At 41.1% G+C, this 23649-nt stretch overlaps 3 protein-coding genes across 4 annotated transcripts in view; 2 read left to right on the forward strand and 1 right to left on the reverse strand.

The window, feature by feature from the left end:
• The window catches only part of LOC133511138 (anoctamin-8-like), a 30255-nt gene extending 22016 nt beyond the window's left edge, over window positions 1–8239 (forward strand). For both annotated transcript variants that reach the window (XM_061839799.1, XM_061839800.1), the window contains 2 exons: window positions 2368–2478; window positions 4979–8239. In XM_061839799.1, coding sequence (XP_061695783.1) covers window positions 2368–2478; window positions 4979–5602 — 735 coding nt within the window. In that variant the 3' untranslated portion in view covers window positions 5603–8239. The remainder of the gene's footprint in view (window positions 1–2367; window positions 2479–4978) is intronic.
• Window positions 8240–8313: 74 nt separating this feature from the next.
• Window positions 8314–12290, reverse strand: mrpl34 (mitochondrial ribosomal protein L34). Its single transcript, XM_061839801.1, has 6 exons — window positions 12115–12290; window positions 9465–11553; window positions 9261–9326; window positions 8825–8876; window positions 8680–8732; window positions 8314–8497 (listed from the first exon to the last, which is right to left on the reverse strand). The coding sequence occupies exons 1-2, from the start codon at window positions 12168–12170 to the stop codon at window positions 11253–11255; spliced, it is 357 nt and encodes a 118-aa protein (XP_061695785.1). The 5' UTR covers window positions 12171–12290; the 3' UTR covers window positions 8314–8497; window positions 8680–8732; window positions 8825–8876; window positions 9261–9326; window positions 9465–11252.
• Window positions 12291–13320: 1030 nt separating this feature from the next.
• Window positions 13321–23400, forward strand: abhd8a (abhydrolase domain containing 8a). Its single transcript, XM_061840393.1, has 5 exons — window positions 13321–13480; window positions 17147–17958; window positions 18959–19129; window positions 19235–19451; window positions 20240–23400. Exons 2-5 carry the CDS (start codon window positions 17156–17158, stop codon window positions 20450–20452), a joined length of 1404 nt encoding a protein of 467 aa, XP_061696377.1. The 5' UTR covers window positions 13321–13480; window positions 17147–17155; the 3' UTR covers window positions 20453–23400.
• The last annotated feature ends 249 nt before the right edge of the window (window positions 23401–23649 follow it).

Consider the following 23649-nt stretch of genomic DNA (forward strand, 5'->3'; position numbering starts at 1 on the left):
TTAACACTCTTTGACTGACCGTTACTCATTTTGTTTTAGGTGTTTATTGACATATTGTATATAGAAGTCTAATGAGTAAAAGTAAAGAAAATTATGTTCAATTTAAGATGATTTAATGGTGTCAAAGGATAGTCTGAACAAAAAATACATGAGCAATGGGCAGTCAGACATCGTGTTTATTGTTTCTTTATTTTTTGGGGGGAGGGCGTCATACTAATATTTATATACTACCACATACTTGTGGTTTTCTTTATAAAAAAAAAGATATTTTTACAGTAAGTGACTAAAAATATGTGTGCGCATGAGTGTGTATTCATATTACTTTATGTAGGCTTCTGGTAAAGGCATTGCGCTTAAGGAGTATTTTATTATTTGTTTGTTTTAATAGTCAAAGGAGCAGCCTCACAGATTTTAGGAGTTTATGGCCCAAATTAGTTATTGTAGTCTGTCTGGGACTACATAGCATTTGGCGTCTGTCTGCTTTTGTCTCTATGTGCTCTATGAATAATAGAACATTCAACTGAGAAACTTTCATCAATTATTCCTTTGTGTCAAAACAAGACGCCCATTCAATCCAGTCTAAGACAGGTTGTTGTTGGTAGCTGAGAAATGGGATTGAAAATTAGCACATTATTACAATATCCAATCCATCTTTAAAATGTCAAGAGTGAAATGACTCAGACACAGATCAAAAAAGCTTGAGGTAGCTCGGTTCAAACCGAGGCGATATTAAATCAGAGCTTTAGAAGTGCTTGGATTCATTTTAGGCTAAAAATTTCAATGCATCTGCCATCAATTTTATATAGCATTTTTCATCGTTAGGTTCAGCTAGGGTGAGCTATCAATTCCCTCAGATACAGTACCATATTTTCTTGATGGTGGTTTACGGGATATTGACACCTTCTTGTTTACCTGATAGGAGAAAAAAAGAGGCATCTATTTTGTTCATTTGGATGACTGACCTGTTATTTAAAGGGAAATTTCGGTGGTTTGGATCAACAATGTATCCAATAGGTCATGTAATATGTACTGTATCTAGATAATGTAATGTTAACCGTCTCTCATTTAATGGTGTTTTGAGAAGATTTTTATCGACAATTACGAATTTTCAGGGGCGCCGCCATTTTGGCGAGTCACAAGACCAACATGCGCAGATGTGACGTATGAGGTGCCGCACCAAAGGCTCGATTACACGGGACACCATTATGCCTAGCGGTGATTTCTCAGATTAATCCTCATCTGATGAAGAAATATCATTATTGGTTGATCGGGAAGACGAAGGAATACTTCCATACAGATTTGAACCTGTGGCTGTAAATAATGTTGAATATTCGGATGGTTCTTCGATGGGAATGACACGGTGTCTGCAAGTGAGCTCCGCCGAGCAACAGGGCCTCGAGCGAGCTCTGGCTGTAAGTAATGTTGAACATTCGGATGGTTTTTCGGGCAGAATGACACGGGGTCTGACGAGCAAGCTCCGGCGAGTGCAGGGTCTGACAAGCGAGCTCTGCCGAGCGGCGGGGCTGGGAGCGAGCTTTGGCTGTAAGTAATGTTGAATATTTGGATGGTTCTACGAGCGGAATGACGGGGAGTCTGACGAGCAAGCTCTGGCGCTGGGGCTTGGGGAGTTCGCTCACGTCCCTCGCCAGACTTGCCACTCGATGGAGCTAATGGTGTCCCATGTAATCAAGCCTTTGGTGCAGCACCTCACACGTCGCATCCATCATGTAGGTCATGTGACCCGCCAAAACACCTCAAATGAGAGAGGATTAACATGACATTGTCAAGATACAGTACATATTACTTGACCTACTGGAGTCATTGTTGACCCAAACCACCAGAATTTCCCTTTAATGAGGGGCTCAGCATCTGTTACTGCAGAATTCACTATTTGAAGCAATACAATGTTTGATGTCAGCCTCTCGTGGTCATAAATCTCTTGTTGTCTTGACAGTTACTTCAGACTTTTCATATTGATAAAATACAATCGTATTTGTTTGGATGTGTATCTCCTGAGATTAGTTTCCGACCAGTCCGGGGTGTACCACTCCTCTTGCCTAAATTGGCTGACAGGGTCCAGAGAAACCCTCGAACCAAGGATGAAGGATGAAGCTGTGAATGGATGAAAAATTTTCTGTATTTGCCATTCCTGAGCAGCAGTGGAATAAACCAATGTGTGTTTCATCACGAGATACTTCAATACTCAAAGTGCATGGTTTGCTATTTGTTGTTGTTGTGCATCATGATGCCTTAGTGAAGACAAAATCTCACAGGAGGTTTTGCACGAGTATAGAGAATAGAATGCAAAATATGGACCTTGATGTGTGATGTGTTGTGCCTGTCCCTCTGTGGTCTCGTGGTTTACAGCACTTTGCCATCCTCCTAAAGTACATCATCCATGTTGCCATCCCTGATATCCCCGGTTGGGTAGCAGAAGAGATGGCCAAGCTAGAATACCGACGAAGGGAAGCTTTCAAGGTATAGTTGCGATATAACTTGAAAGACCTTCGGCCATCACAAGGCTTGCTTCTGATTTCAAATATGTGATGTCATAATTGTGTAATGTGTCCTTCCTTGGTGTGCTTTAGATGCCACTGGAGCATTTTGTAGCTCCACATTTGAGAGGAGATGCATTAAGAAAAGCGTGCAAAATTAGCTTACGTTTGCGCCGTGATTCTCAACCTTTGTTGAATCAAAGCACATATTTTACATGAGAAAAATCTCATGGCACACCACTGACCAAAAATGGCACAAAAAGTACATGGAGTATGCTGAAATAATATCTCAATAGACCCACACAAATTTACTTACTTGCCTATTTGATTGGACACAAAGCTATTATTCCTTTTATGGTTAATTGCTATCTTATGGAAGAGCCTTTAATTGTTCTGCGTGTCGTCACTGGCATACAGATCAAAAGAACCAATTTGTAGCACTGTAATTTACGGCCTACAGAGCGCACCTGATTAAAGGCCTCACCCAGTACATTTGTAAAGGAAATACCATTTGGTACATACATAACCCGCACCTGTGTAAAAGCCGCAAGTGCCCACATTGAAATCCTCATTGAAACACGAAATATGTACAAAGAAAGGCGGTACACAGAAAGACTTTTCAAAGTTTTAATACCTTAGCTTAGCTTAACATTGCAACAAAACGGTAGCACAAACAGGGCTGGTTAAAAAAAAAAAAAAAAACAAAAACAAAAAAAACCACCAGTAAAAAAAAAACAAACAAAAAAAAAACAGCTGCGGCAGCTACACAGCAGCATCACGGTAGCACAGCACTAACAGGGACGGTTAAAAAAAAAAAACATACCGGTAAAAATCTCTGAGACCTGGCAGAACCAAAGCAGCAACATGCAGCCACAGCACTCACGCTAGCGCAGCGCTAACAGGGCCGGCACATCTATTCCACCGGTCTCACTCTTAGCTTTTCTGATCGAGTTGTCGTTAGAAAAAATGCACAAATTAGCCGCATCACCGCATAATCTGCAGGGTTGAAAGCGTGTGAAAAAAAGTCACAGCTTATAGGCTGGAAATTACCTTAAATAATTTTTTTTTTGGCAAACATTATGTAAAAACAAGTCAAATTCAGTCATTTCCAATTGCATCCCCGATTTAAATATCAAGCATTGGTTGGGAATCACTCCAATATGATACTCGACTTTTTAAATTAATCACAGCAAATGTATAAATGTAAAGGGCAATTAGCAATTTTCAAAATACTGTAAATCACTTTTTGTCATATTTGTTAAAACAGCCATCTTGACTTTGTAGTATGTTAGATTTGATCTGTTGGGAGAAAAAAAATCTTTGGCCCCAATTTAATATACAAGAACCGACTGTGTCAAGGAAAACCAACCAATCAGAGACAGACAGAAGAGATGATGTGGGGGCACTCTTCGTGGGGACAGGAGGAAGTTTGCTAACATTTACTCAAATGCAGGGAGTCCGCGGTGTACGACTGAGATCCGTTCCTATAGTAGCGACTTAACTCAAATTTCGACTTAAGTCGGATTCCACCATTAAAGTCAGAATTTACAACAAAATACTTTGTATAAAAAACAAATACATTGAAATAAACAAGATGATGTACTTAGCATTACTGCTGAAAGGAGGATGGAGAAGAAGAAGGGGAGGTTGTGCTTAGCTATTGCGAAGGAACCTGGTCCTCACTCCTCTCCATCTTGACAAGTATCAAAGATGGCGGACGGGGGACGGCCGTTGTAAAGTCGAAACATCTTAGGTCAAGACGGTCTTAACCAGAGAACTCCCTTTACTCAAATAGTCAGATTCTATTATGAATAAAGGGTTTTTCTGGGGTCAAATCATTAACAGGTGTCAAACAAGTGATTGACATGTTGTAAGTCCCGCCTTCTGTCCTCTGGTTGTTTTTCCTCGGCTCTGCCGGTTTCTTTTATATCAAATTGAAGACATGGTGGGGCCAGAGAATGCAGATTTTTTTTAAACAGATTATATTTAACATATAATGCTGTTAAATCGTAATGACTGTTTTAACAAATATGAAAAGTGATAAGTGATTGGGGGGCGCGGGGGGGGGTTGCATATATTCACCTTTAAAGTGTGCCGATCGGTACAAACTTGTTTTGAAGGTCGGACTCGGCTCTAACACATATTTCTCCCAGACAACTGCCAATGTTGGTGTTGACCGGCTAGCTGGCCCTCAGCACCAAATTTGAAAATCGACTGGTTCAGAAAACGCTAATATAGTTTAACATCAGTGCAAATTAGCTTTACATGCCAACTCATGAAAGTGATACTGAAATCACAAAGGTACTGGAAGCAGCTCAGTCAAGAAAAAAACTACAAAATAAAGACTTTTGGGAATAAATTGATGGATTTCCGTGGAAATAGTAGAATTTAGATTGTGAATATAGGCTGCCCTAACTGCCTGACATAACGCATCACATGGAGGTGAACTGAACGTCTTCTTCCCTTCTTCCACCCCCAATCAGAGGCATGAGCTACAGGTGCAGCAACATTTCCAGCAGCAGCTGAGACGTCGCCGGGAAGAGGAGGAACTTCAGCGTCAGGCCGAGGCACGGCAGGAGAGCGAGTGCCACAAGTCGGACGCCACTCACCAGCACCACCAGGAGAAGGCTGCGGGCGGCAAGCCCAAAAGGCCCAGCTCTCTGCTCGGGAACAACAACGTGATGAAGCTGAAGCAGATCATCCCACTTCAGGGTAAGTTCTCCTCCGGCAGCTCCCGCTCCCCGGCTCAGTCGCCCACCGGGGGAGAGGCCAAGCTGCCGGGATTTCTCAAGTTTTTGAAGTCAACAGAGGTGAAAAAAGAGCCCGCGACGGCTGCGGGTTCACCCGGATCGACGGGGAGCTCTTCGACCACGCCTGGTGGCCAGGAGCGAAATCAATCTCCCAACAGGACATTCAGTCCGGGTAAGCTGTTCAGTTTCAGCAAGACGGAGGGAACTGTGGTGTGTGCTAACGGGACACAGCCGCCCAGCCAGACGGAGAGTTGTCATGCCAACAGGGCTGACCTCAACTTAACTCATGAGGAGTTACCGTCAAATGAGTCTGATAAAGGAGACGGGGATTCGGAAAGCTCAGGCTTGAAGAATTAATGCACATTTCAAGTGTAAAAAAACAACAACAAAAAAGACTCACTACTTGCAATGGTAATGACCAAGTGAAACCCTGACAGACACCCGTAGAGTGGTGAACAAACGTGAAGTCTGGCATATTGAAAGCCATTTGAGCATTTGTTCCATATGCTTGATATCCGGAGTAAGGTAAGGTACAGTCATCACAGAACATTCGCAGTTAATTTTGGAGCAGAATCGATACTATGTTCTTTGCTGAAAAAGTCACCAATTCTTTTTGGTTCTGTTGGAAGTGGCACCATCTTGTAGTATATTGGGGCCGAGGAATTATGTTGAAGTGAGGTGAAGAGCTTCAATTAGTCAGGCTATAGAGCTCGTGCACCTACGTCATAAAATCATGTGACTTTTGTTTACTTGGCCCATTGCCGGTCAAGCTCGGCATTGCTCAATGCTAAGTCGGTTGGAGACGACACGGAAATATGTCTTGAAGCACGACGCCCAGAGTCTTGTCCGAAACAGTCAGACATTTAGAAGGTGAAAATAAACGACGGTACGTGGAAAAATTAGATAAACTCTGCATGGAGGACCCATATTTAATGGCAAAGTCGATGTGTTCGCCGAGAAGAAATTGGACTGTTAATTCACTTCTGCTTTTCTTGGACAACTGGATCTACACACGGATCTGGTGAGTAAGTCGTCGAGTTTGAAAGCGTACAAAAGTCTGGACGCACACAAATACTTTGTTGCTGGATCTGTTCTCATCTGGAATAAATGACGGCTCGTGAACGCAGAAGTCTGTTCGGTGACACGTTAACCTTTGCCATAATCCAGTGATCTTTTCCGCTAGTATTCAATACAAATAACAATATTCAAATAAATAACCCCTGGTTTTACATCAGGGAATCAGCAACCTTTTTGAGGCTGAGGGCTACTTTGTGAGCACCAATCGTGTGAAGGGCTACGTGACCTCTTTGCAGCAAATTTCAGACTCAGTTCATTACACGTACATAAAATATTTTTGTCTTAATTTATTGTAGGAAATGACATTACAGGTATTTTAAAATTTTAAATCACGTAAGCAAGTCAGATTCAGAATTTAAAGCACAAATAACAGTAACAATTTGTGGCCTGTGGTATTTTTAGAACATACCTCGCGGGGGCCTTATATGCTCCTCCCGGGCTACCATTCGCCCGCGGGTACCGGGTTGGTGACCCCTGTTTTACACAAACTCGCATTCATTAACTTTGATTGAAAAAAAGACGACGGTTTGAAGGCTCGTGAATGCAGAAGTGTGTTCAGCGACACGTTGACCTTTGCCGGAATCCATCAAACTTTTCCGCTAGTATTCAATACAAATATCAATATTTAAATAAATGACCCCTGGTTTTACACAAACTTGCATTCATTAACTATGATTTTAAAAAAAAAAAAAAGAGGAAGGAGTCGTCTCCGTGGAACGTACATGGAAGCGATTGCGGCTGCACTTAACCTCTGTAGACCTCTGTGACTGATGTTTTTTTTTAATCCGCATTGTTCTCAAATGAGCCAATTTGGAATTATAAATACTTTTTGGTAATTTGAGATCGAGAAGGATAATTCCTCTCCCACAAAGTTGAACAGCTCTATTAGACCGACAATATGGCGCCGTGAAAATGGCGACGTCACGTGCCGAGCTCTATAGCCTTGTCTAATAGAAAAAAGGTGCTTTGGCACCATCAGATGGCTTCCATAGGTAATTACAAATAATTTTGGGTGGGTGTTGATCACTTACGGATTTTCAGTAGTTGTGGGAGGGCTTAACTTGCTGATACCTGTAGCGTCATTATCCTTGTGCATAACTAATGACCGCGTGGGCATGAGTGCACAAAACGACGGCTAGATGGGCAGCACAGGGATTTTATGATAGATAGCAGAATTCACCGTTCCATTAATCCCAGCGTGTCGTCCAGGTCCCAAAGAAGCTAAGCATCCCCAGACCATCGCACAGCCACCAACATATTTGAATGTAGGCAGGAAGTTTTTATGAAATGCTGCATTAGTTTAACGCCAGATGTAATACACGTAGCACAGCTTTCGACTACTGTTATTTGTGACGGCAAAGGATGTACTAGTTCATGTGACGGACTTTTACCTGGACATCAAGTATATGGAATAAACCCTCAAAATGGTTTCCATACTGGCAGACCACATGTAAGGTCAACAGTTAAATGCACCTTACTTTGCACAAAGCAACTAACTATGTAAGTTCTCACAGCTTCCATGTAAATACATGTATAGTACTGTGAATGTGACTGAATGAATCCTTTTCTCTTGAGATGTAACTATTGCATGGTTGTGTCCCATTCCAGGTTTGGTTCTTCTTTGTCAAGCCTGCACTGAATGCATATTGTGCACGAGTCACCTGTTCATGATGTGTTATTTAGCACTTTAAAAAGCCATTGTATTCTTCTGCAATAGCCCACATTCTAGTCACTGTGACCATGAAAAGTATCTATTTTTCTCAAATTTGATTTTTTTTTTTATTAATTATTTTACTACATGAATTAGTGAATGTATTCCTAATGCAAATGAACCACACTTGAATCAAGTCAAAGGTGTTTGTGTTTACACAATTGATAAACATTATAGATTTAAAAAAATAAAAACATCTCGCTGCGCTGATTAGTGATTTTAGATTTGTCCTGACCATATGAACAAATCACGGGTTTCCTATAAAGTAAGACTCGGCAAGTGTTCATGAACGTTATTATTTATTAATAGATTTACAATCTACATTACATTTTTTTTTCCCCCAACCCGTACCAAAAAAAACCCCTTCATTCCTCTCTCTGTCCTGGTACCATTCCAAGGAAGCCCTGCGTTCTCTCCTTCCGCATGTTCCTGCTCTTGAACACGTTCCCTCTGTTCAAAGTGTGCTGCGATGTTTTAAAAAAAGACACACACACATACATACATAATAATAAATGATTTAACTGCATGTTAGTGTAGCCAGTCCATTCAAAATTGAGCTTCTGAATGGGGATGAGTTATTGGTTATAGTTATGATGAACCACAATTTCAAGAGGAATGAAGTTGATGTGAACAATTTAACTCTTACCTTGCAGTTTTCACAAAATTGCGAGAGCGTAGCTTTCTTCTCCTGAACAATGACTAGAGAAAAATGAAAACAAAATTAAGCCAACGGGCAACGCTAAGGTTTTGTGACAGAACTTGGGTGGTGTGATGAGATACTTAGCACTTACTTTGCTCTGATGGAAAGTCCTCAGTGAGAATATAAACATCCATCTGAAAATTCTGCAATGCAAAAAATACTTACTTATTAAAAAAACATTTTTTAAATAAAGAATTATTTAAATGAGATTTAAGGTGACTTATAAATGCTTAAGTGATTCTCGACAGTGTTGTGGCAAGAAAAAAGTTTCACTAATTGCTCAGAAATATATATAAATAAGTATATTTATTTAGTACAAATAATGTATATTTGTTATATATATATATTTTGCAAGGATTGACAGTGGCAGGCTTTCCCGCTCCATGGGAGAAGGTACAACTAGCTAGCCAAACCTAATGTGACATTTTAGTTTGGTGAGGGTTAAGATTAGATTTCAATCGTGTAAAATCCGTCAAATCAGTAAAAGGTTTCGAATCGCTGAACTTCAAGCTAACGTGTTTACTTACAGAGTCTGCTTGAAATCTGCTGAAATTGTTTTTGTTAAAAACGGGTAGATCCTTCAAGAGGTCCATCTGGAAAGACAAATGAAGAGACGTGTAATCCAAACTCCAAAGCGAGGGAGTCTCCGCTGCCTTTTTGCGAGCTGAAACTTTGGGCTTGATCAAATAAAATAATGGGGTGAAATAAAAAAAAGGACACATTGAACCTACCGTGTTCTTCTCTTTGTGAGCAGAATTTACTGGACATGTTTGATGAGGATTTGAAAGGCTCGCTCATGTCTTTGAAGTGACTAGTACGCGTAAAGCAAGTCGCCATTGGCTGTCCGGAATGTCGTCAAATGACGTCTTTTTAATTCACATAAACAAATTATTTTTCTTTCTTTCCATTGTGTTGTAAATCACGAAGGCGTTAACTTTTTTTTTTTTTCAAGACAAAAACCTCCACGACAGCTAAATACGAGTGACAAGTCCATATACTTTTCCATATCTTTTTTATGAAATCACATTGTGGTCCACACAAGTCTTTTTTTTTTTTTTTTAATATTCGTTTAATAGACTGTTCCCATTGTCCAATATTTCAATCCTCTCGCTCAATATTTAAATAGTATCCGTAGGACCTATTTTGTTGTTGTATACCGAGCAGCCATGATGACTTGGATGAGAAAAGATTATCGTATAAGACATTATAAGCAAGAAAATGATTTGAGTGACAAGCAAACATATGTAGCAATGGAAACAAAAGGACACAAGCACAAACACAAATGTGCTTACATCTGTACAATACATGCAGTAATCTTATCACATTTCCAGCTACAAATTGTTAAATAGGCACAGTTAGATAAATGCATATAATTGTCAGACAATATTCCCATGTACACCTAATAATGATATTGAATGTCACACAATAGTCAGGAATAACAAACACCTACCGTAACACTGCCAAAATATTTTTTGTAACGGCCACATTGTTGTTTCCCCTCAGAGATATTGTGACTGTGAGTCCAAAAAATTATTTTGATTGCCTCGTTATGGTATTAGACTATGCATTTCTGAATTCGTTTTGAAATCAGAAGTCCAGAATATTTGGTAACAAAATAATACTTCCAATATCTCAGTTATTACTTATTACATACGATCATTTTTGGGTTACCTAATATTGCAAGAATCATGGAAGTGGATACGCATGAGTTGGGCCACATAAATTGATTTGGTGGGCCAGATCTGGGGCCCAGGCCTTGAATTTGACACCCAGTGAGCTCCCCAGGTGTGTTCAGCTAACACTAAACTTGCTGACTGTTAAATTGATACACAATGACATACTCTTCCACACAGGGGCCATGAATACTATGCAAACATTCTTTTAGGTCGACATTTAAGATTATACTTGGGGTTTTTTTGTTTGGTTTTTTATTTTCTGAGTAGAATATATGGTACAAGAGCAAATATTTATGAAAGGGTATGTGAGTTGAACTAGAGCCCCTGTGTTCAACTAAATATATATTCCTGACAGTCACAGTTGATAAGAACAAAAGTTGCCCATCTAATTCCATTGGAAAGGATTTGTGAAATTTTGAGTGGTAATCAAGAAGCAAAGCTAATCTCGATAATCAAATTTCCGTGCTGCTTGTCCTCACCAGTGTTGTAGGTAGATTTGAGAGACTTCAGGGAGATTGTCAATGAGCAATACAGGCCCACTGGTCAATAAGCACGAAAGAAAATTGATGAATGGTTCATTTTAAAACAAAAGAGTGTTTTTAGAGTGTAATTTAAGAAATCGTTTATTCATATAGGGAGACTTATAACTTGGTGAAAGAACCCGCCCACAGTACTTGTTTTGTGAAGGCCAGTTTCAACCCTCCCACCCATCGCTCATGACTGCCCAGCTCCACAGCGAGTATCACTTCTCCACACAATACACAAGTTCTGAAGGGCTTTCTGAAAGAGTTTAGGATTTCATATCCAGAAAGTCCTCAAAGTCTTGCTTTCCAGTAACGATGTTCAGTGCGAGAGCGATTTGCGTCCCTTCAACATCCGCCGCAAGATCACTTCAATTCCGCCTCGTGTGCTGAGCCTCTTGATCCAGCCGTGGGTCCTCTTACGTTTCAGGTTTTTGGGCTGATACTCAATTCCTCTTTTCCTCGTCCGCACTTGCTGATATTGCCACGGAAGCTGCCGGAAGACCCCCGCACCCTCGGCCTGGGAAGAAATATGACGATCCGGAGGAGATCTTGAGACGAGCCAGTCGCTAAAGGATCGGAGGTGAGACGTCCCATTTACTGCCGCGTTGGCAGTTGGGACTCTAGTAGTGGCGAAAGAAGAAAATCAATGAATATTCTTTGTTGTCAACACCATTTTGTCACATTTGTGTGGAATCATTGTTTTGGTTTATACACTGAGAAGCAAACTATACAAATATAATGCAAGCTTGCACATTTAAACCGAATGCTTTGTTCAAGAGGTTGACTTTCAAGATTTCAAGAAATGCTAGAAAAACGGTGATGTATACAGTATATTGTTTAATTATTGCTAGTTTTTATTTACAGATTGGGAAAATAATATTCTGGGGGAAAAAAGGGAGATTTCATGACATTTGCATTAACACAGTATCAGGTTTTGCAGGATTAAAATGTAAGTTAATTTCGATTATGTACAACAATGTAGAACTGTATTACAGTAAATCCTAATAAGCGTTTAATTTATATGTATTTATCCAAAAAATAGCTTTCACTCCAACCACAATAATAGACACAATGGTTACAGAAATGCAACTAGCCACGCTGCAAGCCACAAACTAAGATGACTCGTCAAGTTAAAACGCTGATCTCCGACAATTACAGGGGGGAAAAGAGAGTTTAGTTACCTGTTTAAGAGATGTATTCCGCGCAAGCGGGAAAAAGACGTAAGAATAATATTCATTGTGGTAAAGTTGTGGCCGTGCAGAAGGTTGAAAGTCACTCCTCTTCTTCGACTTTGGGCTGTGCTTTGCGGAAGGGAGTATTCACGTTATTGATAACGAGGGCGACACCTGCTGTTCCGGATGCACCACTGCACCTGCAGTAGCAACAGCTCCTCAATAAATACTGTACCTGTTTATTGTAAATAAATAAATAAATTGGAAGCTATATATCAAGTACAAACATAAAAATTATAAAAGGACTCGTTGAGTTCACTTTGAGTCCCACTTGAGTTTACTTAGTTTAGGGACTTGAATCGTTACTTCTACTTTTAGTAGTCTTTAAAAAATGTTTATCAATATCTGTATTATTATGTGTACTCTATTTGAGTACATTTCCCACCTTGTGCAAGTGAGCACAATGTATTTGTGGTCTTTTGCCACCTTATAAAGTCAAATTTTGCTTTCTCCTCTTTAAGCAAGTACCTGTATTTCTACTTATGTACAAAACGTGAATACTTTTTTGCTACCTCTGATGGAGTCGAATAAGTCGGCCTACTTCTACTTTCACGAGTCTCTTTTTCCTGTATTATATTACGTATTCTATTGCGGTTTCTCGATAAAGTACAAATACCAGAAAAGTCTAGTTAAGTACGGTAACAAAGTATTTGTACATCATGACTTCCCTCCGTTGGAGTTGAGACAGCGTATGAAGTTATCGCTTAAGGTACTTTAAGTGTTACGGATATTGAACTAAAATTTATACATTAGACACAAGAATGATCATTTCGAATCGATCGGGTGCTCATTTGTACATTTCCCACAGCACAAGGCTCATGGCGGCTTTGGTATTTCCTCCGAGTCCTTTTTCTGAGACCCGCAAGGAGGGTTCCTGTGCCGCTTTGGCCGCCCTTGGCAACAAGGACACGACGCTATCCCATTGGCCGCAGCAGAGCGCCTCTATCGCTTTTATTGGCTCTTTTAGCTGCCACTCGGGAGTGAAGCCGGCCCTGCGTCGAGAAGGGCAACAAGGCTGGGTGGTACTTCTTCTGCCTTGGTGCGCAGTGACTGATGCTGAGAGCGAAAAATAAATAAATAAATAGATATTTACTGTTTTTTTTTGGGGGGGGGGTCGTGATGGGCATTTTATCCCAGTTCCCACTGGACCTTTTTATGCATGGGCGCGCTTTCGTTCTTCCTCGTCGTCTTATAGTCTTGCTCAGGTGCTGATGGGGGCTTTTTTGACTGTTTTGCAGCGTCAAATGCGTGGTTTTGTCGGACCTCGGCGGTCATCTGGTTGACTTGTAAACACCATCATCAAGCTGTGCAGCCGGTAAGATCACATTATATCATATCGTCACGTATAATAATAAAATTTTCCAATTTCGTGCAGTAAATGTTTCCTGCAACAATAAACAGTGCAGACATTTTCTCTGTAGTGGCAAAAAAAAAAAAAAAAAAATACATATGTAAAAAGTAAAATAACGGCCTGCACGCTGTGATGAAGAATGTTACCTTTAAATCTTCATAATTCAGCGCTCCCATGCAAAGCGCAGCGAAATGAAAGAAATAAACGCGTGCCCGCGGTCGTTGGATACGGCTCGGAGGTGTTGTTGTTGTTGAGTCATCATTGCTGTCCACGTTGAACGCAATTGCTGCAAGATTTCTGGCACCACAAAGAAGTAGGTTACGCATTCGACTGGAAGTCCACAAAATTGGCGTCGAAATGTGCCGCGCTGCAGCGTGTGATTCCATCCTCGCTGGAATAATGTATACGTAGATACATTTTTTATATGTTGAAGGAGAACAGCACACGGTGTACCAGCTGGCAGACATCATGCGGTGCGCACAGCGCATCGATCAGTCGTGTTTGTTTTGAGGGTTGATGAGTGGGATTCGGGATTATTGAGAGTAGGTCAGCGGGGTAGTCGCATTTCGATGACATTTTGTTGCCCCTTGGGTGCATTTTGAAGGAGATCTGACGTGACACACTGCAGACAACAGGACCTCCTTCTGTGCATGTCTCAAATAATAGAAGTGGAATCACAAAACAATAATGCATGCATATTTTGTCGCTTATGCATTATTCGTGGCAGTCTGCATAATCCTGAATCACATTGAGCCTCACACATATACTGATCAGTGAAAGGTACGCAATACAAATGAGCAGTGACATTTACAAACGTGGGCGACTTGAGATACAAGTTTAATATGTTCTGTGACCACAGCCGTAACTCAAATGTATCTTCAATCATCTTTCCTTGTTGAAATGCATGAAAATCCCATTATTTCTGTTCCAGTCTCTGAACGTAAAAAATACAACTAAATAGAGTAAAGTTTGCACGAGGATATAATCTTCATCCTCAGAGAAAATGACCAATATTACAGCAGATTATTTAGGAACAGTAGTTTTGAAACGTTTCATTTGTGACAGCATGACTGTATTATGTGGCCCGTGGTTACCCAGACCATGCCGCTTATCCTCACTAATGATTTCTAAATCCTTTCAACCTATATTTAATTGAATGCACTATTTTAGGGATTTTATCGATATCGTCAAACGATCCAGAGAATCTGGAGAACTGCCAGCATGCAAGATGCAAGGCCAAAAAACAACATTGAATGCCTTTGACCTTTGTTGCCTTACGCTATGTTTTAACCAGTCGGCCACTGTGCCGCCGCATTTCTAATTGTTTTTGAAAATCATGGACATCATATCCTCTCGGTCAAAGAGGTAATAGGTTCAAAATGATTTGCAAATCATTGCATTCTGTTTTATCTCAATATAACTCCAATTATTGCATATTTATGCTTTCCCTTGGTCCCAGTGCCAACTATCTGACCAACAATGACTCCAGCAATTTTTTAGCCCTCTGATTGGCTAGTCAGAGCAAAACTAATTACAGATAAGTTTAATTAGCGAAACATGCCCGTAGCGATCTGCAGACATTAATATGTTAGCTATGTCATTGGAATATCTAGTGAATAATGATGATTATAATAATACTTGTTTTGTTTGTTTTTGTTATACTCTTGGATGAAAAAAAATGATTGTGAACCACTCGGGATGATTTACAGTACTTGGTGTTATTGCATGCTGTTGTACTGCATTTTCTGTATTGTTTCAATAGTTTCTACAATTCAGTTCAGCACAATCATAATGAGTATAGTATCGGAAATGAATATACAATTCTATTTTGTGTTTTATACTGATGGCAATTTCAATGAAGGTGTTCTATTAGAGTTTCCCTTCTCTGATTCGGTTACTTGGAAACAAAACATGTGACTTCTTGCTGTTTCCTAGAGACCGGAAGAGTGTTTATGTAATACGTGAAAGCCGTGCCTTACATGCGTGTACATCTACACATACCGAGTTGTAGTCAGCTATTGATCCCTCTTCACCAACCGAAACTATGGAAACTCTGGTCTTATTGTGTGCCTCTACATACTGTACGCATGGTCCAAGAATAGCATATCCAATCCATTGTTGTCGCCTAAGAGCTAGGGTAACTTTTTCATTAAATTTAGAAGGGTCGACACGTGTCCGTTACGACTGTAATGACTGCGGAGTATGGTCAGATTTTGTATTTTCAGTCCTCGATGTATTAACTGAGATTAAAAAATATAAATATACAGTATATGACTAAGGTATGGCGAGGGTCTTGAGCGCGTAGTCCATATCATGTTCGGGTGAAGATCTTCAGACTGTTTTCTTTTTAATCTTTGTTGGCTCAGCTTGTGTGCCTTTGGGTGACCTCCACGCCTTTAAATGCTGTTCCTGAAAACAAACACACATGTTTGCCCATGAACAGATGCTTCGACCCCTACAATCTTTTACGGCCTGTTAGAATCTCTTTACAACGTTTCTCAACAATGAAATGTTAATTGAGCAATAAACCTATGTCTATCCTTTTCCCTCTATGTAGTTTTACTTGTTATGAATGCACAACTAAATAGACACGCAACCCAAACTAAATAGTAAATACAGTACACTGATGATATTTGGCATCTGCAAACAAGTCGTGTGGAACTGTTGCTTCTTTGCCAGTTGAGAAGATTTTTATCCCATGGTGAGGGTACCCAATGAGCCTTTTGGACGCTGGGCAACATTTTGTGGAGAATTTTGGAGGCTCAAAACCATGCATCCATCCATTTTCTTAGTTGTTTATCCTCACAAGGGTCGTGGGAGTGCTGGAGCTTATCCCAACTGTCAACGGTCAGGAGGCAGGGTAGACCCTGAACTGGTTGCCAGCCAATCGCAGGCCACATCGAGATGGACAACAGTCGTACTCACAATAATACCTTGGGGCAATTTAGAGTGTCCAATTAATGTTGCGTGTCTTTGTGAAGTGGGAAGCAAACGGAGCACCCAGAGGAAACCCATCCAGGCATGGGGAGAACATGCAAAATCCACACAGGCAGGACCCAGATTGAACCTGGATCCTCAAAAATGTGAGGCACTTTACAGCTCCACCGTGCTGCCAGTCAAAAACCATTTATGCAAAAATGCACTAAAAATAGCTTTAACTCACATGGTTCTATTTCCCCATAATAAATTTGTACATCATCCTTCCAAGTCTGACATTACTTTATGTAATGTTTAGAGCCCTTTAAAGCAGTATTGCAACACTCAAATTTTTCTTCTTCTTTGACTTGAATTTAGTCTCATTTTTATTGATTGACTGTAGTAATTGGTGTCATGGAATTATTGTTGTAATGACTCGATTTTGGGACTGTAAGGTCTTTGATTGTCTGGGAAGAGCTGAGTTTAGCTTGGGTTGTTAGTAGAAGTTAGAGAGAATCTTCACCCGATGTGGATGTAGACATGGAGCATGGGCATTTTTCTTCAAAATTAAATCTGTGAGATTAATTTAAAACTCTAACACAATCATAAATAGCACTTAACAAAACCAGTTTATTTCTATGAACTCTTTGTATTAGTTTCAGTTTCTATTCAGTGTTTTTCACTGGAATCGTGTGTATTTTGTCGTATTTGCAGGGAGTCGCTATGCTGACCACCATAACAGAAGGAATTCTTTGTTGCTTAACCGGGAAAGCCGCCCGTCTAGTTTTGCCCTTGGAGTCGACAGAGCCCTCCGATGGTTTTGAGTTTGTGGAGGTGAAACCCGGACGAGTCTTGAGAGTGCGGCACATCGTCCCCGAGCGCCAGCCTGTCGCAGACGACGAGCACACCGCGGCCGGGGAGCAGAAAGCCGCTGATCACGACGAGAATAAAAATGACAGCAGCGGCGGCGGTGTCCACTGCAAAAGAAAGATCACGGTGTATCGGAATGGCCAACTGGTGATTGAGAATCTTGGCGACGTTTTGCACTCTGAAATCCTTCAGTGTCAGGATGGCGATTTGGAACCATGCAGTACTGTAGAGGTGGAGCTAGCTGACTATAAAGAATTGGCCTCTTCTCCAGACCCAAACCCGGTTCCCCCTCCTGTCCCTCCAACTCCTGGTGAGCAAAAGCCCGCCCCGCCTCCTCGCCGCCGACGCCGGAAGCCCAAGCGCACCGTGCTGATCGACTCCAAGAGGGTGATCTCCAGCTGCAAGGGGACCCACTCGGACGTGGCGCTGTTCTTCGTGCACGGTGTCGGAGGCTCGTTGGACATATGGAGCAGCCAGTTGGACTTCTTCTCTCGACTGGGCTATGAGGTCATCGCACCGGACTTGGCGGGGCATGGAGCCAGCACAGCCCCGCAGATTGCAGCAGCCTACACGTTTTACGCCTTGGCAGAGGACCTGCGTGCCATCTTCAAGAGATATGCTCGTAAACGCAACATTCTCATTGGTCACTCTTACGGGTGAGTGATTGACGATTTTGAACCAACGTAGAATGAAGAACAATCAAGGTCGGCAGTAAATGGTTGGCTCCAGTTGATGAATACAAACATCGACGACAGTGAATTAGTAAATACCCATCCATCCTTTATCTGAGCCGCTTATCCTCTCGAGGGTCGCCAGGGTGCTGCAGCCTATGCCAGCAATCTTCGGGCAGGAGGCGGGGTACACCCTAAACAGGTTGCCAACCAATCGCAGGGCACATCGAGACAAACAACCTGTCGCACCCACAATCACACCAAAGGGAAATTTACAGTAAAATCTCCAGTGAATGCATGTTTTGGGGAAGTTGGAGGAAACTGGAGTGCTCCGCGAAAACCCACGTGGGCACGGAGAGAATGTGCAAACTCCACACAGGTGGGGGAGGGATTTGAACCCCGATTCTCAGAAGTGTGAGGGAGACGCTTTGACCGACAGGTGTCAAACTCAAGGCCTGGGGGCCTCATCCAGCCCGACACATGATTTTATGTGGCCCGGGAAGGCAAATCATGTGTGTCTACTTTGATGAGTCTTGTCAAAATCTGGACAGGAATTTCTAATTGTCATATCATAAATGAAAGCATTGAGATATTGCAAACAGTTTTGTGTTACCAAACATCAACAATAGTTGGATCACCAACTACCCATGATTTGTGATGCCAAAACTAGTTCCTAAATTTGAAGTGGAAATATGATGAAGTGATTAAAGATTTTTATGGTTTCAGTCTAATGGCCCTTTGAGGGAAACGCTAACTACAATGTGGCTCGCGACAAATATGACTTTGACACCCCTGCTTTAACCAATCATCCACTGTGCTTGAGTTAATAAGATGAAGTCAAATATAAAGGGTGATGGAAAAGTTTGAAAATAGAACCATGAAATGTGACCTTGGTGAAGGCGTCTGACAACTGAACGTGATCACTATCCTCCACTTCAAAGCAGATTGATTTCAGTCGTTAACATCTCGACGCTTTGTCCTGCAGAGTGTCGTTTTGCACCTTTCTGGCCCACGAATATCCTGACCTGGTCCACAAGGTGGTCATGATCAATGGAGGAGGTCCTACAGCCTTGGAGCCCAGCCTCTGTTCCATTTTCCAACTGCCATCATGTGTCCTCCACTGTCTGTCCCCTTGTCTGGCCTGGAGTTTCCTCAAGTAAGTCCGTAGGCACCAACATTGGACAAGATTGCAAATCAGCGAATGCTTCAGTCTATTATTTCAGTCAACAAATGTTATTCCATTTTTTTTTTCAAATCCCAGAGCTGGATTTGCCCATCAGGGTGCCAAAGAAAAGCAGCTGTTGAAGCAGGGCAACGCCTTCAACGTGTCTCCATTTGTACTGCGCGCCATGATGAGCGGCCAATACTGGCCTGAGGGCGATGAGGTTTACCACGCTGAGCTCACCGTGCCCATTCTTCTGGTGCATGGCATGTGCGACAAGTTTGTGCCCATGGACGAGGATCAGCGCATGGCGGAGGTAAATAAATTGTGTCTATGTACACTAGTATTATTGAGATATTAGCCATCCATCAATCCATTTTCTACCGCTTCTCCGGGTCGGGTCGCGGGGGAAGTAGCTTCAGGAGGGATACCCAGACTTCCCTTTCCCCAGCTCCTTCTTCCAGCTCTTCCAGAGGGATCCCGACGCGTTCCCAAGACAGTCGAGAGACATAGTCTCTCCAGCATGTCCTGGGTCATCCCCGGGGTCTCTTTCCAGTGGCACATGCCCGGAACACCTCACCAGGGGGGTGTCCAGGAAGCATCCGAATCAGATGCCCCAAACACCTCATCTGGCTCCTCTCAATGCGGAGGAGCAGTGGCTCGACACTGAGCCCCTACCGGATGACCGTGCTTCTCACGCTATCTCTAAAGGAGAGCCCGGACACCCTGTGGAGGAAACTCATTTCAGCCGCTTGTATCCGGGATCTTGTTCTTTCGGTCACGATGCACAGCTCGTGCCCGTAGGTGAGCGTAGGAACGTAGATCGACTGGTAAATCAAGAGCTTTACCTTTGGGGTTAGCTCCCTCTTATACAAAGTCCCCATCACTGCAGACGCTACACTCATCCGTCTGTCGATCTCCTCACTCTATTGCGATATTGTTATTGGGATAATGGGATGTTTCAAAATGAATCTAAAATGCACTGGAACATTTCCAGGTGAACTTAATTTGACCTTCTCTAAAATCGTTTTAACTTTTTGTGAGTAGTGTATTATTTGCACGCAAAATAACCTTGATAACTATTAACCTTGTCTCCCTTTTTAGATCCTCCTGTTTGCCTTCCTCAAAGTCATCGAGGAAGGAAGTCACATGGTGATGATGGAGTGTCCCGACACTGTCAACACGCTCCTTCACGAGTTCTTTCTATGGGAGCCCGACGTGTCCGCAAAAGTCACCAGCAAGACAGAGACCGAGAAGTCCACCGCATTCAGTGACGCACTTCACACGCTGAGAATCAACAAGTCCGTGGACAAATAACCAGCAAGGATTTGAGGTTCTGGTCACAGAATTCAGCAGAACAGCCTTTTTTTTTTTTGTGGCTGTCATCAAAATGTTCTTCAGGCTGCTTCCGGGCTGAGAGCTGTTACATAAAAGGCCACGTCTCGAGGATGAGGGCGGCCGCTGGTGCTCTGAGATAAAAGCTGGAATACTGGCACGCTGCCAACCGGAGAACCATAACTGCGCATCAAGTTGAGATGAACCGATGCAAATATGGACTCGATGTGCATTTTTACTTATTCCTACTTTTGTGCACACAAGCAAAGGTCAGGACCACTACTGCAAGTCATGAACGTGTGTTGTGTTCCTCAGAAAGAACGACGACATGCAAAAAGTCATGAAATGTGTGGATTTCCTTGCCTGCATCTTTTATAATGCGTGAAATGCTGCAAATGCAAATATTATCGACTCACTCAAATTTACATTTGCAGTATGTCCAGTGAAATTCCTGGATGAACGATTTTGGGATTGGGACTGAAAGATATGCAACACTTATCGTACACACAAACGCAGACATATATTATAACTCATATACTAAACAATGTATCATATTTTTTAATCCAAGACTCACAGCTGTTGCTGTTTAAATTGGTCTTATTTCCACATATCGACACTGTTGGGTGGAAACTAAATATGATCAATTTCATATTTTTCCAAAAAAATGGATATTACTGGTCAGTCCTCATGTGGGTCTGTTATTTTTACAAAATATTAACCAATATAAAGTGTTGAAAACAGCGTGCTCTCTTATGGTGTTTAATAATTAAAATAAAATATGCTCTTTTTTTTAATGTCCTGGAAAAAAAAACATGGTTTTGCAAGGATTATGTCTGACAGCCAAAACCAAAAAGCTATGTGTATATGGTATTGACCACAAAGTTGCATGAATATTTAGCAGGCATCTACAAAACATGCTGTATATACATAAACAAATATAAATCTTAATTTCTTCAGTATTTTGTATGATACAACAGGATATCCAAAGAATCTAAAGGAAAGTACAGAACACAATAACTGGATTAGAGTGGGTTTCCTCTGGAATCAGACCGAGTCCCTCTGTATAAATGTACAGTTGTGCCTTGAGATAACGAGTGACCCGAGTTTTTCGAGACACAACCTGTTGTTTTTCAGCTGTTTGCTTTTTCTTTCTTTTTTTTTATGCTTTGACTTACAAGCAATAATTTGAGATACGAGCACTGTATGGTGGCAGTGAACGCAATTCACTTCACAAGCAGAAGTTTGGGAGATACACTATATAGTACTTAAAAAAAAAAAAAAGAAGAAGTTTCAAGCAGTTTAATGCCAGTCCCCCATTTACTGTCCAACTAACCAAAACAAAGAGAAGTACATGTTGGGTATTTAACAAATGGACAGCAGGATAAATGCTCTTGCAATGTTGTACACATCAGCTACTGTGTTTAAACTCAAACAGTTCATCAACCCACACAGGCAGATAAATAATACTCATTGACATATATTCTTTATCCTCTGCGAAGAACAACTAATACTACTGGGACTTGCTGAAAGACTGTAACCTTCTCCATGTATATCTGTATGTTTGTAATATGCAGCAGCCATCTGGCCGAGCCGTGCACACCAAATGGAGCAGCAATATAATGATACTGAAGGACACATATTCTTTATCCTCTGCGCCGAACAACTGATATTACTGTATTTTACAGAGTACCTGACTGTCTCTGTGTATGTATTGTTGAAGAAATGTGGGATGTTCCTATTCCCCCAGGGCCGATGCACCAAAATTACGAGAATATTCAGAATACACTGGAGGAACAATATAACAATACTCATGGGCATGCAGTATAGTCTTTATCCTCTGCAAAGAAAAAACAAAAAATGATTGAGCCGCAAATAATTAGTTATGACATACAAACTGTTTGATTCTTTAAATTATAATTCGTTTCGTTATTCGTTTATGTTTTTAAAAAGTAAAATGTTGCAGACTGTTGTTTTCCTTTTTAGAACACATTGCAAATAATCTGGAAAAAAATACTCATAATTCCATTTATTTCAAGTGGAAAGTGATTTGAGATACCCATGTTTGGGATTAACGGAACATATTAAGGTCACATCTCAAGGCACCACTGTATTTTTGAATTTATTCTAAAATATCACAAGATGCCGTGGTTGAATAATTTGTAATCGCAACGATCGCTTAAAGCTTTTATGTCTTTTCGGGCATGAATGCAAACTCTCCAGTCCGCCCAGTTGGTGGCAAGCAGAAAGAATGATCTCAGCATTTTACTCACTCAAAGACATTCATTCATGGGTGTTGCTTTGTCTCATAGTGGGACACTTAAGTACGAGTTAAAGCACAGTCTTTTAACATCTCTGACCAGAGTTACAGTATGACAGAAGGTGTGAAATGATGGCGTTGAAACTGGTTGTACAGTGCTTCAGATCAAATCCAAGTCAACCAAAACAGAACTTGGTTCTCTTTAAAAGATGGACGAACACAATGCTGCTTTGTTGTACAGTACAGTACAGTATATGTGCAGTATTTTGAAAGAGAGTGGATGCAACAAGGATAGTTTTATAAAACCAGAGTAAAATCGAGTTGAGAGGAACTAAATTAACCCAGCATTGATGCCTCTAAATATTACATCATTTCTATATGGACTTCCCCCCAAAAACAACAATGCTACTCATGTAATGTTCTGTGCTATATGTCTATTTTGATGTTAAAGGTCAGTAAAACTCTATGGACTACAGGGTGCACATGTATTTCATCCTCTGCTACAAGTGTGCATACTTATTGTCAAGTGATTCAGTGTGCGCTATCTTCTTGCGATTAACAAAATGTGTCAATGGTATTATTGCATTTATTCATGAGAGTCATAAGATATGCACTGCTTGAATGTGGATGCATATAACAGCATATAGCAATTCCACACAAGTCCGAGTCACTGTATGAATGCGCCTTTTCTGGCATGAAATAAAAAGTGATATTCAAAGTAAGGGCTGTTTGTGTTACATCGCTTTTGTGTGGCTGTGATTAGAATGGTGGCTAGAATGGTGATAGATAGATAGATAGATAGATAGATAGATAGATAGATAGATAGATAGATAGATAGATAGATAGATAGATAGATAGATAGATAGATAGATAGATAGATAGATAGATAGATAGATAGATAGATAGATAGATATAGATAGAT

Source organism: Syngnathoides biaculeatus, chromosome 13 (assembly GCF_019802595.1).
Source record: "Syngnathoides biaculeatus isolate LvHL_M chromosome 13, ASM1980259v1, whole genome shotgun sequence".
Lineage (NCBI taxonomy): Eukaryota > Metazoa > Chordata > Actinopteri > Syngnathiformes > Syngnathidae > Syngnathoides > Syngnathoides biaculeatus.